The 15,825-nt window shown below is 49.9% G+C and overlaps 1 protein-coding gene across 3 annotated transcripts in view; it reads right to left on the reverse strand.

Moving 5' to 3' along the window:
- The window catches only part of PEX14 (peroxisomal biogenesis factor 14), a 130,415-nt gene that overhangs the window by 64,403 nt on the left and 50,187 nt on the right, over nucleotides 1-15,825 (reverse strand). For all 3 annotated transcript variants that reach the window (XM_053660242.1, XM_053660243.1, XM_053660244.1), the window contains exon 3: nucleotides 11,561-11,645. In XM_053660242.1, coding sequence (XP_053516217.1) covers nucleotides 11,561-11,645 — 85 coding nt within the window. The remainder of the gene's footprint in view (nucleotides 1-11,560; nucleotides 11,646-15,825) is intronic.

The raw sequence follows: 15,825 nt of genomic DNA on the forward strand, positions 1-15,825 counted from the left end.
CGATTTAAAATAAAAGCACACTAACTTATGTTTTCTAAACCGATACTCCAATACACACACACAGTAGCAGCAGATAAATTCATTTTTATAAGGCACAGGCTCAAAAAATGTTAATGTGACAATGGATTGGTAAATGAATACTACCCAGTATTTTAAAGTCTTTCTAATTACAGGCCAATCAACAAAAACTATTGTTCGGTAGAGGCTGCCTTATGCTGTGCCGTATGGTAAGTTTCCGAAGCCGCCACCTCCCCGTTTCCCGACAGTTCCGATCAGCCCCCGCGTGTGGGGGTCCTGTGGTGAGAAACCTCCTGCCCTTCACAGGTAAGTCCCCTTCAAAGAGCTCCCAGGCCTACGTGAGGTCAGAAAGGAGTGACAGTTATTCTTAAAATCATCTCAAAAAGCCCCTGGCGAGAGAGAACACATCAATATTTATCTCTTAGACAAACCGGGGACATATCGCTACAGCTTTTTAACAATTTAAGGCCCAGCTCTTCTCAAAAACAACAAAAACAGGAGACTAAGAAGGTCTCCTTCCCTCATATATGTACACACACAATTTGCTGTGTTGAATGAAATCCTTTCAACTGACAAACTTTGCAGACTGAAAACACAAACTCTCGTACGGCTGACATTTTTTATTAGCACGTTTTGGAGCAAAACAAACGCTCCCCTCAGCTTGTGAGATGTTTATTTAAAAGGCTTAAAAATACCCAAGTCAAGTCTTCAGTAAGAAAGAGGCTTGTGGTACAGACAAACCCGTCCCCTGGTTGGGGGCAATCCCTCCGCTGCACTCAGCACCCATCCCGCCTCTTCCCAGGGTGCCTTCCTGTACCCAAGAGGCGGGAGCGCTGAAAGCTGCACTTCCCAGACTCCCTGGCAGCTGGAGCTCGGGATGGAACTGGTGCACTCACAGGGGACCTGGAAAGTGGAAGGAGGCAGAAGACCTGGAGCCGCTGGCTGCAAACATCAGCAGACACTGCTCGCCAGAGCGAGAGGGGAACACCGAGGTTTCCCATGGCCGCATGCAGTCTCCAGCCTCCGGCTCCCGACAGAGGGAGAAGCCGAGGTCCCAGGCCTATGCCCTATCACCGTTCTTTCCCAGGACAGAACGCACTGCAGTGGGAGCAGTGGTGACTCCCAGATCCCAGGACCCCAGCCACAAGGGTGTGCTCTTGAACTCAGCAGTTCCGGGGGGAGCCTCCTGACCCCCCACTTTCCCAGGTCGGGTAAAGAGAGGCGGCAGTTCCAGGGAAGTTACTCCTTCGATGTCCTGGAGCCATTCCTGCAGGGCTGACTGCGAGTGCACCTTCAACAGTAAGCTCCTCACCGCGCATTAAATCCCTCTCTGCCCGAAACTCTTCCTTAGAGACTCCTGTTTTGTGAATTTCTGACCAACAAGTGTATCTTTCTAACACAATGTTACAGCAAACTGAGTAAAGCCCACTGAGAATATACCTTCAGAGAAGAAACATACAACAGTCGAGTCACTGTCAATGAAGCCCTCATTTTAGCCAGGCACTCTGCTACGCACCTATCACCTTATTTTCACTTAATTCTTACAAGAACCGTTTGCAGTCAGTACTATCATGAAGCCTGTTTCACAGATAAAGAAACCATGGCACAGCAAGGGTAAGTATTTTACCCAGAGCCAGGCAGTGGACGCGCTATTCCCGCCCGAGCCGAAGTGTTCCAAATACGGCCCACCGTCCAGTCACTCTTCAGAACACCTGTGAAGCCACATGGTCTTACTACTGCAAACAACGCTCTCCAGGCCCAGCGCCCCAGTCCACGCACACGCCGCTGCGGAAAACGTGAACGAGTGCACCGACTCTCAAAGGCAGTCACACACACACCGACCACACGTATGTGGTCCACCAGACACTCCGCCCCTGTATCTGCCCAAGGGAACAGGAATTATGTGTCCCTGCAAAGATTTATTCACAAATATTCAGAGCAGCTTTATTTTTAATAGCTAAACACTGGAAACAACTGAAATGACTCTCACAGGTGAACGGGTAAATAACTACTGTGTCCCAGTAACAGAACGCCGTGCAGCAATACCAAGGAAGGAACCACTGATACATGCGACAATGTGGATGAACCTCAAAATAATTATGCTGAGTGCAAAACGCCAGGACAAGTAAAGAACGCACGCCATACAATTCCCTTTATGTAAAATTCTAGAAAGTGCAAACTAATCCACAGCGAAAGCAAGCAGGTCAGCGCTCGTCTGGGCCTTGGGGGTGTGGGCAGACTCGGGACAGAGAGAACCCCACAAGCAGGAGCAAACACTTGGGGGTGGTCAGTGAGTTCATTCTCATGGGTATTTTTAAAAATTCACAAAATTTTCTACTTTGTACAAATAAATACAGTTTATTGTGTGCCAATCACATAACACCTCAAGTGTCCAGCACCACAAGTGTCCAGCACCTCAAGTGTCCGCACTGCATCCAGTCTACCACTGAGCGCGCGTCCCCCTTCCTTCCGCAACGTCCGGGGTTCTGTCCTTCTTTCGAGAAGTATGTGAGACAGTTCAAAGGACTCCAGTCAGAAGACTGGGTCCTAGTTCTGATTCTGCCATTTACTGGCACTACTTAACCCTTCTGAGCCTGCTTCCTCATCTGTAAAACAGGAGATTCACCAAATCACACATTTATTCAACACATATTTAATAACCTGACTACTACAAAGATTATAGTGAAGAAAACTTTAACTAAACATGTTTTATACACCATGAAAGTCTCTACATAAACAGCTATCGTTTCTACTTCCAGTTCTACTGCCACTTGCCCGGTTTAGCCCCTTCACACCCGACAAGGGACTCGGCTGGGCTTTCCTGGAGCCTCGTTTGTTAGCGCCAAGCCAGTTAAGATTAAATACGCGGCCCAGAGTGAACTTCCTCAGGCGGAGTTTTCGCAGTACCGCCTGGTTCAAAAAGCACCTGGACTGTCACGGATAGTGCTGAGTCCCACCACTGGCTGCTCCCCCACTGCCCGCCTGGCTCCCTGACCTCAGCCATCTCTGGGTGCACAGACCCGCCAGCCCCGGGGCCTGCAGAGGCACCTGTGTGCGAGCCTCCCTGGCTAGCAGCACCCTTCCCACTCTTCTCTGACCAGCTACGCCCACTGCCGCCCTCAAGGTCTAGGTCAACACTGAGCTGTGCTGATGCAGGCAACTTTGGGAAAGAGTGCTTTCACTGGATACTAAAGACTAAAGACAGAAAGGACCGCATGTGAACACTGTACTCTAGTTGGTAAAGGCACAGAGGCGAGCAGTCCTGAAACTGCTTGGCCCGTGTACACTAGAGCTGAACGAACCCACAAACTGTAGACGAGAACAGCCGAGCTCTTTTTGGAAGCTGTTCCCAGTGTCCTCTAATTCCAGGCTCGTTCACACCCCCTCATCAGTCTCTGGCTGAGGCTGGCTGAGCCGGGCATTAAGGATGCTGGAAGGCATGCAGCGTGGTCGCTGCCCTTGAGGGGCTCACAGTGAGTGAGCGTCAGACTCTGGCCTCTCCCAAGTCCGACTGTGCTGACTGCTGACGGAGACAGCGCGCTGTGTCAGGGAAACGCACAGCGGGCCGCTGAGCACTCAGTCCCCCCTCCTTCTGATGGGCCTCTTCTAAACGACTGGCACTTCGGGTCCTTTCACGAAGGGCCCAATGGGAGGAAGCTCTCTGCACATGACAGGCACTAAATAAAGACTGGCCGCCTGGCCAGTGGCCTAGGACCCATCGAATGTCCAACAACGACAAAAGAAAACTAAACTTCATCTGGAAAAAGCCTGAAAGTTTCTGAAGCTTTCCACTTATTTAAATGTCTGTTTTGAATCAAAAATTAAATGTATAAGCCCACGTCCTGTAAAAAAAACATACTAAAAGGATTCTTTTAGGAAGAACAGATTTTTCATGTAACTAATGACCAGAATGTCCTCTCAGAATCCAAACCTGTGATATGAATAATTTGCAATGCTGTCTTTTTATCTTATTAATTTATTTCTACTTATTGTCATGTTTACATTAGAACAGTTTTACATTCTCTTTGAGGGAATGGATCTCATGAAATTTTAAGCAAGAAAAACATGCCCTAGCCTACTCACTGTGTACAAAAACCTTTATGTTAGCACGGTGCCAAACTGACACGTGTCCGACAGTGTCCACACGAGAACCTTCGCTGCCGCGTCGTGTGACAGAGCAAACCCCAGAGCCAGCCTGTGTCACTCGTTCGGGACTGGTTACACAGAACTATGAGTCCTGGCCAGGTGGCTCAGTTGGCTGAGCATCGCCCCACGCACCAAAAGGTTGCGGGTTTGATCCCGGATCAGGGCACATGTCTAGGTTTCAGGGTCAATCCCCAGTTGGGGCATGTATGAGAGGCAACTGATCCATGTTTCTCTCTCTCTCTCAAATCAACAAGCATGTCCTCAGGTGAGGATAAAATAAAATTTATGAGACAGGCATATAATGGAATACTACGCAGCCACTTTGAAAAGAACGAAGCAAACCTGTCTGTACTGACACAGACAGAATGACTGCCGAGATACAAGGTCAGTAGTAAAGGTCAAGTGTAAAACCCGCTACCGCTGTATTTGAAAAGTGTTTCCACGGGGGGAAGTAATAAATATCAACATGCTTTTATACTGATGCATTATCTTTGGCGGAAATAGCACAGTCCAGGGGGAAAAGAATGGGGGGGGGGGACAGGAACAAGAGACAGGAGGAAAACTTAGTTGTCACGGTATGTCCTTCTTTACCATTTTGAATTTTTGAAGCCATGTATGTATCTCCTTACTCTTTCAAAGAATTTAAAAAGAAAACTTTAATACAGTAGTCCCCTACCACATCCACAGTTTTGATTTCTGCAGTTTCAGTTAACCCCAGTCCGAAAATATCAAATAGAAAATTCCAGAAATAAACACTTCATAAGTTTTGAATTACACACCCATCTGAGCAGCAAGGTGAGATCCTGAGCCTGCCCACGGCATCCGGCCTGGGACACGGTCACCCTCCTGCCCACCGCACTGCGCCGTGTGCGCTCGTCCCTCAGCCACCGAGGAAGCCTCTCACCGCCTGTCTCAGGATCTCCCGGCTGGTGTCCCAGCAGCCCCTACCGTGCCTGAGAGCAAAGGCACAGGAACAGCGAGGCCGGCAACTCAGACACACAAGAGGGAGGCCGTGATGTGCTTCCTGTAGTGAAAAGGTATGTCTGCACAGGAAAAACATAGTATACCAGGGGACTCCCCCCAAGAGGGAATTTATTTATATTGTGTACTTATTCTTACATGTTTAAACTTCAGTCACCTCCAACGTGCTCTCCATTGGATGCAATTCACCTATCGAGACGTTTCTACTACTCAAAACAGTGTTTGAACTATTTCAAACTGTCTAGTGTTTGAACAGTGTTTGTCTATTTTGATGCCTTTTAGTGCTTCTGCCGTTACTTGTTTCATCTCTTCCACATCGGCAACATTTTTCCCTTTAACATGTTTCCTGGCAAACTTTTTTCATGCAGGGAAACAAAAACAACTCGCTTGGGGTGAGATCAGGTGAAGAGGGAGGCACCAGGGTCACGTCGCTTTTGGTCAAAAACTGCTCAACACTCACAGCGCTGTGGACAGGTGCGCTCATAAGCACTCATCGTGCGACAGGCAAATGCGTTGAAATAGTCTTCAAAAAAAAGTTCACTGAAGACAAACACAGCCTCTCACAACACCACCAGCTGGTGCGCTGATACAGTGGGTTCCTAGAACACTCACCTAGTGGAGGAAGCCTGTCCTACAAGGGGCCTGCCCTCCAGAAGATAACTGCCATTTGTTTTGGGTCTCCCCTCGTATATAAGGTTCTGTACTCCAAAGTTTCCGGCATCCAGTGGGGGTCTTGAGGTGTATCCACCGCGGATAAGAGGGGATACTGTACATGACAATATCACTCTGCTTTTCTTTGTAATACTGTTGCAGAAACAAATGAAAGAAGACTCATTCTTCACTTCCAGGGGAAAATCTCAAGGCCACTGGGTAGTTCCAGAGAGCATTGTTATTTTCCCCCCAAGCTATGCCACTATTTTCCCCCACCCCCACCATAAGGTGAAGTGTAGGGTCCTACTTGACTCAGCCTGCTTGGGGGACAAGTGCTATCAGTGCCCCCTCTGAATGGGGAAGCCACGGCGCCCCTCTTTCCCCAGCATTCAGCTGGGCTAGCTGCTACAGCGCTCATCCTGGATGCTGAGAAAAATCTGTGGAGTTCAAGTTTGGATAAGAAGGGGAGCAGGAAAATTGATGGGGGGAACACGAGTCAGTGTGATGAATGGGCTGGTCCAGAACAGCAGGTGACAGATATGCAGATGCAAGACTGGCAGGGAAGGAAGACGGTCCGTTCACAACAGATGGATGGAGATGCTCAATCATCTCCGGAACTCGCACGTGGCTGCCACACACAGCCCTGCCTGCGCGGCATCAGCGGCTCCCCACTCTCCTGCAGGGCACAGCCCCCCGCCTCCGCCTCTGGAGGCCCTCTGCACTGGGCCCCCACAGGGCGGGGCCGGGGCAGCAGCAGGCGTGTGTGCGGGAGGAAGATGTCACTCAACTGCAAGCTGGGCTCTCGGGGACTGATGGCTATTGGTCTTCCTCCAGCTTCCAAAAACATGCCCATTTTGTCTCTCCGGTAGCTCTCACTGCTAAGTAAGGCTTCTCCTGCTGGGGAGACGTGTCTGCCCAGGCCTGAGGGGCTGCCCAGGACATAAGAATTCCAGTGTCCAGACAGGGACAGTCCTGGGCAAACCGGAACCAATGGTTACCCTACTTATGGGCCACTGTCCTCTCTTTGTTTTCTCCTTCCTCCCGGTCAGTGAGAGCGCGCGACGCATTCAGCTCAAGCTCCCGGCCGCGTAGAAGGCCTCACGGGGGGCACTTGTTTCTTCCAGTCACCGGAGACGAACAGAGAAGTAAGACACGACAAGAAAAATCACCCAGCCTGTCTTTTCTCGGAACGAGAACATCTTTCTAAAACGTCCATGATAAAAAGGCTCGATTACTCCAGCAGCGTGGGTAGGAATTTAAGTCTTGATGCCTCGATCCAGGTCTCGTTAACAAAGCATCAGAAGGCCCTGGCCACCCCTCGCAGGGCCAGTGCTGTTCCTTCCAGCTCAGCCACAGGGGTTTCCAAGGACAAGGAAGTGGGCCACGGCCGAGCGCGGGGCGGTAGCTGGCACGATCGCCGTCCTCCTCCACCCCCTCCGCACTGTCCGCTGGACCCCAGCTCTAGGAAAAACCGTGTTATAACAAGACTTCTGGTTTCTCTAAGACACATTAAAAAATTAATTGCTGAAGGAGAAAATTAATTTTAGAAACACATGAGGTTACAATTTTTTTCCTGGAGGTGGGGGAGGAAATGCAGTTATTTTCGTTTTCGTCCTGGGGGCACAAGCTGGGAGCTGTCCAGTCGATAACCTGGCCATCAGAACAAGGTTTGTAATTAAAAGGTCAGTGACCTGGAAAGCCAGGGCCCCACTCCCGGAGCTTCTCAGTAATGACGGCACTATTAAATTAAGACTGTTATGAAATCAATGCTAAAAAAGCTTTCATGGTAACGAGATTCCACTCAAGGACATGCAAACTACCTCATGAAATGGACGTAAATGATAAAAAAGAAAAGTAATAAAAGAGAGTTAAATTGGAATCTGTGTAAGAATTTACTCCCCCTTAAAATACTCCAGCAAAAGAAGCCCTTCACTTCTCCCCCACTCCCAAGGTTGAGACCATCAGGTTTCTTCCTCAAGTTCACTTCCAGCAAGGAGGCAGTTTTGCTACTGGGGGTTCCGCTTCCAGGAACAGAGAAAGATGAGATCTTGTTTCACCTTTCAGAATGAGAAAGCACAGCAGTGTGTCGTCTTTGTTCAGTTGTCCTCCCCACCCCAGACTTTTTACCAGACAAGGGAGAACACAGCCCTCAACTTGTACACTTCAGAGGGCACAGCAAGCAGAAGTGTCGGCCACGGCCAACACCACCCTGGCCCCGCTGCGCAAGGAGAGACAGGAAAGCGGACCGTCTTGCCCCTAGAAGCCTGCTCTACGACAGACAGACCTACCCGAGTGAGCCGACAGACAGCTCTGTGTCCCTCCCGCCTCACCCACCCCCGCGGCCCCCTGGAACCAGCATGCCTTCTCCCCGCCTTGCACGCAGCCTGCCAAGTATGTTTGGAAGCACACTGCCTCCTATATTTTGTGGTTGGACAGGGTGTCAGATCAACATAAGCCTATCGACAACGATGACCAAGCCTCTGACTCTCTGGGCTGATTCAACTGCTGCCTGTGAGCTACTCTCACTGCCTGGAGTGCAGCCTGCTTAACGCCCAGATACGATGCCTGCCGGGTGAGGACTGCGGCTGCACAGAGACCAGTTCTGTGTGAGCCTGAACCCCGCACGGCCTGCTCCCCTTCACGTCGGGCTGCCTCTGCCACTGATGTGCCATCTGCCAAGTCGAGTGGCGGCCGGGGGCGGGGGGGGGGGGGCAAAAACATCGATTCTAGTCCTCTGAAGGTGAGCAGCTGCTATTCCCTTCTCCCAAAAAAAATCCCAATAAAAGAAATGTTGTAAATTACACAAAATGGCAGTACAAACTTCAAAGAAAATGATAAATGATTCTAATAACTTCACGTTTCTCATTAATGACTCCATATTCAGACTTTAAAGCATCCAAAAGAGATCTCTGAAAAACAAAAATAAAATTTAAAAAAATCACAAACACAAAAGACCTCTGCAAACCCACGTCCTTCTGTCCCTGTGTCACTCTCCACTGCCACTGCCCCCGCCCCCCGCCCCCCAATCAGAGAGCACACCTCGGACCTGTCAGTCAGCAACAGAGGCAGCACGGCCCTGCTCCCGGCTGCGGCTCCACAATAAAACAAACCCAGCTGACGCGCCTCAAGTCACCCTCATTTCCCACTGAACTGACATGCACTACGGGGACCTCAATTTCTATATTAAATATTAAATAATATTAAAAGAAAAACAAAATTGGATTTGCCTTTTCAGGAAAGAGATGTTTATTAAAAAAAAAGAAAGTCAAGATTATAATTCAAGGCAGTGCTCCGCTGCAATCCCCCGAAGGGACGCTTGCCGGGAAAGCCACAACTACAGCAGCGCGAGCGCCCCACCCACTGCTGCGAGGAGCCCCTCGGGACACCCACGACCAGGGCACCCGAGCCCTGGTCCCCACCCCAGGACACCTTCTCCGTCCCCGAAGACAAGTCTCTTGCCTTCCCAGCTTCTGTTCGGGACCAGGGACATGCGTGCTCCTTTGCAAAAGCTTCTCCTCCCACTCCCACCAGCGACAGTGCCAAGCTACGCTGATCACATCCACCTGACCCCCGGGACACACGGAAATGTAAGAGCGAAGTTCATATCCACACAGGGGCTCTTCTTTCCTGGTCGCCAACCAAACCTCAGATTCTCCGCCCACAAAAGGTCCGCTAGAACCGGCCCTACCGGGATTCACCTCGGAAACAAGAATTTCTGACCAAAGGAGTGTTTTTGAAGAGAAGGGAGATGGGGGACTCAGTCCGGCGATTCTGGGTTTCAACACCATTAAACGCCGGAGGAAGCAGGGCAGGAAGAAGGGCGGGACACCTCGCAAGGTCCCGCTGCCTCAGACTCCCAACAAGGCCAACCCGCATGCGGGGCCAAGAAGGGACGAAGCCCACTCTGCCAACGGACACTCGTCTCCTTCGGGTCTTCACTCACAGGCCACCCTCGGGCGATGCGGGCCCCAGTCGCCTGGCTCAGAGGTGCCGTCCTCGCCGCCCACCCCCCAGCACTGCGACCCTCCCCCACTGCCAGGCACTCCCCCCGCCCCCCAGGCAGGCGGCTGGTTTGTCCTGTCCTTTCCTCGTCTGCCTTCCCTGCGAGAACTGAAGCGCCGGGAGGGCAGGAGTGTGTCCCCAAACTGGGTGTTGTGCGGGGTAAGCACTCATGCTCTGGTGACTTAATCCGTCAGCTGTGTTTCCTTCAAAAGGGGCAACAAATAGTAATTGCACAAACAGTTTCCTCTCTACAGTAATTATTAGCCAACTAACTCCAAAGAAGCATTATTTGGTCCAGAGTTTCTCTCTCTCTCTCTCTCTCTTTTCTCTCTCTCTCCCAGTCAGGGATTTATTAAAATTAAACAGATTAGATGGAGCTCCTGATACTAAAACTGCTCAGCAAAGCCTGCGGTGGGGAAGTGCCGGGCAAACACCAGAGACATTTGTCTCTAAATTGCTCTAAATACCTTCTGCAAATGAAATTCTAACCCAGCTGCGTTTGAGAGAAAATGAGGAATAACTGGTCATTGTCAGTGGAAGAGAAGATCAGGCAGTTATAATACTGCACAATGTACGGGGCGAAGGATCTCTCGGCAACCATAGATTTTGTCTCAGGTTACCCCGGGTAATCAACACAGCTTTTAGGCTCAGCTTTCCCCGGCCTCGATGCTTTGATGAGAGAGCTGAAATCCCCAAGCTTTTATGATTAATTACTCCCCATAGGTACACATATTTCAAAGAAAAACTCTTTTATGGCATGATGGTTGCGGAGTGGAGAGGCCAGCCCACGCACTCCAAATTTTAATAATCTCCTGCTGACGGGGGCGAGCAGGGTGCCACCAGCACCCGCACAGCACCCCTCCCCAGCTCGGTCCCAGGGAGCTGCCCGAGGAGGAAAGGCCTGGGCTCCTCCCGCCGAGATTGTGCGCACAGCCTGCAACGCGGGCCTGCAGGGCGACCCCCGTGGGGCAGCGGCAGCAAACCTAGGGCACACCACCCCACCGCTCCCTCTGCTTTTCCAGCCCCAAATGACTTAAAGCTCAAAACCCAGAATTTTGAGGCTGGCATTCCAGCTCTCAAAGGAAAGAGAGTTCTGTTTTGGGGGGAAAGAAAACCCTTTCTTCCCTCTTGGCATATGAGCTTTCTAGAAAAAAATGAGAAGTTTGATTTCTTTTCTTCGTTTATTATTTTTTTTTACAAAAAAAAATATCCTCAATTTCAACAGAACTGGAATAGATTCTGTCTGCTGCAGACAATGCTCAACTTGTCAAGATCCATTTAATCATGCCTACAGAAATAGCATGAAACCCATAATTTACCACTTCAATCCGTAAATCAGACTGACCCCAGGCTTGACCTTAACCTGACCTTGTTTAGTCATCTCATTTCCCTTTTCCTTCATTTCTTTCTTCCTCATGCTTTACTAAGGCAGCTGACCTAAAGCCAGTCATCCAGCAGTCAGGGTCATTATCAGAAGAAAGGAGCAGAAGGCAGAAGTCTTATCCGACAAGCCTCTTCTGCTGCTGAAGCTGCTTGCGCCCACCTGTCCCGGGCTGAGCTGTAGGCCTTACATCTGGAGCTCGATTACCCGCATTAGAAGAAAGAGCCCGCACTCCCACTGGGGGGCACCCCTCACACCCACCCCACACAAGTGGGACAGATGGAGGAGACCCTTTCACCAGCACCGTGGCTTCCACCTTCCCCGTCCCCAGTCTCCAGTCGCTTTATGGAGAACACCATGCATGGCCACGGGAACCTGTACCTTTCTTCTTAAGGAATGCTCTCCTGGTCGCAAGCGGGCTCTGGCGGACACGGGAATTCTGTAGAAACTTCACCGCTGTGGCAATCTGGTGGGGAAGATAAAACAGGAAAGAAGAATAAACTTCAACAGCATGAATGTCAAGATTAAAAATTCTGTAAGTTTATCCCACGTCCACAGAAATAACACACCACTGTGGTCACATTTATTACCGGTTGTTTCTCACACTTACCATCTACCTGAACAGAAGACTGTGTCGGTTCCCTCCCTTTGCCAGTTTCCTGTGTCTGACTCTGTCAAACCGAATCCCCCCAGCCCAGCTTTTGAGACTGCAGCAATCTTCTCCTGCCCTCCCTGTTCAAGCCCACTCTCCACACTCCTAGGCAGGCAGCCCTCTCCTGGCCATGCTCTTCCATGGCACAACACACGTGTCCATGCTATGCCCTTTTTCTAGAAGGCTGCCTCCCTGTCTTGCCTCTACCTGTCTAAACATTTCACGCACACACATCCCCCAGCACCGCCCTTTTACAGCCTGTTCTAACTCCTCAAAGCCCTCCCTAAATCAAGCCATCTCTGATCTGCCTGTTCTCTCAGCTTCCTCGATGCCTGTAGTGTGTCCCGTGTGACCGAAGACATCATCACACTGCCTTCTAACGTTCCGGCGGCCTCCCCAAGCACACTGCACAGTCCCGAAGGGAAGAGACCGTGCCGCCCCCGCAGAGCCTGGCCCAGCGCAGAGCACCCACCACGGGGCTGCCGGTCACGCTGGTCCCTCTCGCACAGCGGCACTGGACAAAGTTTGGGGTCTCGTGGCTAAACGCCGACTGGCTGACAGGTCATCTACCTGCCCTGGCACGACAGTTAAGGAAATCTTTGCATCTGTGAATGAGCCTGGGAGAGGACGAAAGGAGAAGAGTTGAAGGTGTCACCTTCTCGTCGCTCACCACACGCCGAGCGCGTTTGCACGCTGCCTGCCTGCTCTCCACCCCAGACACCAGCACCAGGGGAGCCTGCCCCAGGTAGGAAAGGGGCCGTTTTCCATGACTGCCACCGCTCATCTCATCACGACCAAAAGAATAATACAGTCTCGTGTTACAAGGGAACTCAACAGGCCCTGCAGTCCACTCACAAGCTGGTGAAAGAAAAAATTTTCTAAGGAGCTAAACATAAGGAAGTTCTCTAAGACCCTTCACACTAAGGGCAGCAGTTATATAGAGATTCAAACAGAAAGCACTGTGACTACAAGTGAAATACAAGTTTAAAATATTTTCTTTGTCTTTTATATGAATTTAATCTTGAGATCAGACTTCTCTGATAGTAAAAGCTGTGAGGATAAATCAAAAAGGAAAAGGAAAAGCCAGGGCAATGCCTTACGTGTTCTCCTCGCGGCCCTTCTGTGGGAAGGGTGCCTAACACGGTCCCCCTCGGGGCGAGCTCAGGGACCCCAGCTGTTAAGATTCGGGCCCGTAGGTGACAGGAAAGCTGGTACCCCTGAGACCGGCTAGAATCTGCAGACATAGCAGCTCCCACCGGGAACTGCAGTGACCACCAACCGGTTCTGGGCTAGAAAAGATGGGTGCTCGAGAGCCTGGAACCCCAAAACTAAATACCCACCCCCAGCCTGGGCCCTCAGCCACATCACCTCGGGTTGCAACAAAATCAAGAAAAATCAGGCAAACATCCCCCGAGTGGGTACATTTTAATACAGAGATAGGAGAGGGGAAGGAAAGGAGAGGAAAAAGCCAAAGGAAAGGGCAGAAGGAGGGAAAGAAGGGGAGAAGGAGGCGGCGGCAAGTGGACAAGAGGAGGAGGCAGAGAAGCTGGGGCAGAAGGCGAGGCAAAAGAACAGAGGAGGGGAGAAGGGCAGGCTGGGCGGCCGAGGAGGAAGGAGGGAACGAAAGGGAGAGAGGCCCCTGCCCTGCGCAGAGAACGGACAGTCAGTCACACGGTCACCGGCCCACAGGGTCAATGCCAATGTGCACAGCTCAGAGGGCTCGGGGATAATTGTTCTTCACCTGGAGAAAAAAAAATACACCTCGACACACAAGACAACTGGAGCGTCCGCATCCTGCGGCAGTCCCCGCACACAGGGGCAGGGGCGCCGGTGTCGGTGGAAACGGGGCGAGCACGGTCCGGGCAGGAGATGCTGAGAGCACAGCTTGGCTCATTTACCCACAAGCGCACACCTTTCCCTCATCCTTCCCAAATTTCCCATGACAGAGAAAGAAAACAGGACCCCACCACTGAAACGCATGGGTTTCACCTCGCTTTTTTAATACAGTCCTTGGTATATGCATTTCTGGTCAGAGAGCAAAGTTCTGATGGGTTTAATGGTGCACTCAATGCAGTGCTTGGCGCATTCCATCAATTTTTTTTTAAAAATTGCATCTCTTATTTCTTTAAATACATTAATCAGCCTAGTGTAGGCAAAACGGATCCATCGGACAATGCAATAAACATGAATTATCATCTATCCAACACGCATAATGGCTTAAAAATACATAATAGCAGGTGTAGTTTAAATGATTAGTTATTACACCTGTGGTGGGTCTGATTCAATTGGGAAAAATCATCTTTAATAGGTTAAAAGGTTTAGATCACCAGGCTTTCCTTAAAGTGGCTGTAGAGCGGGGATGATGGAGTGCTCTGTCATTAGTAATTCATTTAAGAAAAACGTAGGGATATAGCAAAGAACAGCATAAACGAGCGAATCCAATTTAAACATCAGGTAAAGTAGAAAACACCTTTTAAAAAAGCAAGATAAATGAATTTGGAAGGGAGATGAAATTGATGTATTTATTTTAACGGGAATTTGACAAAGTCCCGGCACACTTCAAACTTGCAAAAATATGAACAATTTCTTTTAAAGTTTCCATTCACTAATTTCAAGCCATATAAAATAATACTGCCAAACACCTACATAAAGTATATTTGGGGCTTGTTTATGTTCCTCTTGATCTTTGTCTGAAAATGCAGGCGACAGGCAAATCACATATTTAACAGCATCGATATCACTACACCAGATGCAAAAATATAAAGCATCCAAACTAAGAGCCTCAACATAATGTGTTGAATAAGAAGGAGACCCAGCTAAGCAGCTACATGTAAGTGTGAACATATGAAAACCTCTCTCCTCCTGCCACTAATTTCTTCGGCTACTTTCTACTCTCCTCCGTCCGCCCAAGGGACTGGCACTGCAGTAAGGGGACAAGGGCCTGTCCAATCTAGACTTTCATAAGCCCCACACACATACACAAATTCCCCCCAAACCTTTACCCTCAATGCAAAGATTTCAGCACAGTAAACACTGACAGCGCAGTTGGTCTGCATCTTGCATTGCCCTGTTGTTGGCCCCTTTTCACGAACTTCATGAAGCAATTCTGCTGGCTTTGTCCTCTGCAGAGGGCCAGCACACACAGCACGCTTTTGCTGGAGGAAATGATGGGGTGCTTGCAGCCTGTCTTGTATCATCATTTGATTTTCTAATTAGGAGATGAATGTGACCATTCATGAGTTGTATTTGCGCCCAACAAAATTACATGAATTCAGACCAACTCTTCCACCTCCATGTCAACAATGTAAAACGGAAACCAGAACTTCATCACACAGGTTTCGGGGGTGCACCAGGCCAGGGAAAACCGTGGCACAGAGCACCTGGTGTGCAGTTGCAGCCACTTGCCGCTGCGACCACGACACCAAGGCGCTGGCTCCCCTTCTCGCAGTAAGCGCATCTCCAGTTAGCAGGGGCCGCTGCACAAAAACAGGAACGACAAACTCTGAGGAAAACAGAAGCAAAGTTTCTCACCGCCCAACTGCTGTGACCCTATCTTCTGCCTCCCTCTCCCAAAAAGCAAAGTGAGACAACCCTGCTACCATCAACTCCATGATTTTATAGAAATCTGGTGATTTTCACTGTTTATCACTTAAAGCTAGAGGAGAAATGGAGTACAAAGGGGAGTCCATTCTTGCCTTTGCAGTGTCTCTGCAGGAGTGACTGTCAGCAACCCGGGGGAAAACAAGGGGCTTCAGGTTGAAAACACCTTTGCCTCCAAGATGATTGGCCAACTGAGAGAGATTTGTGTTTGAGAGACCAGGGTTTGTAACTGTATAAATCAATGGAATACAGTATACTCAGGGGCTAGCTACGATGAAGTATGTGCTGTTAAATGCACTGTGCGGGGTAAGTAATCCCCAGTGAGAAGAATCCAGGTTCCTGCCGGTCCTCACGGGAGAGCTGCTTCCTGAGTGTTCTCCGCTCTCCTACAGAG

The sequence above is a fragment of the Artibeus jamaicensis genome, unplaced genomic scaffold (assembly GCF_021234435.1).
Source record: "Artibeus jamaicensis isolate MK-2021 breed Jamaican fruit bat unplaced genomic scaffold, CSHL_Jam_final scaffold_847, whole genome shotgun sequence".
NCBI lineage: Eukaryota > Metazoa > Chordata > Mammalia > Chiroptera > Phyllostomidae > Artibeus > Artibeus jamaicensis.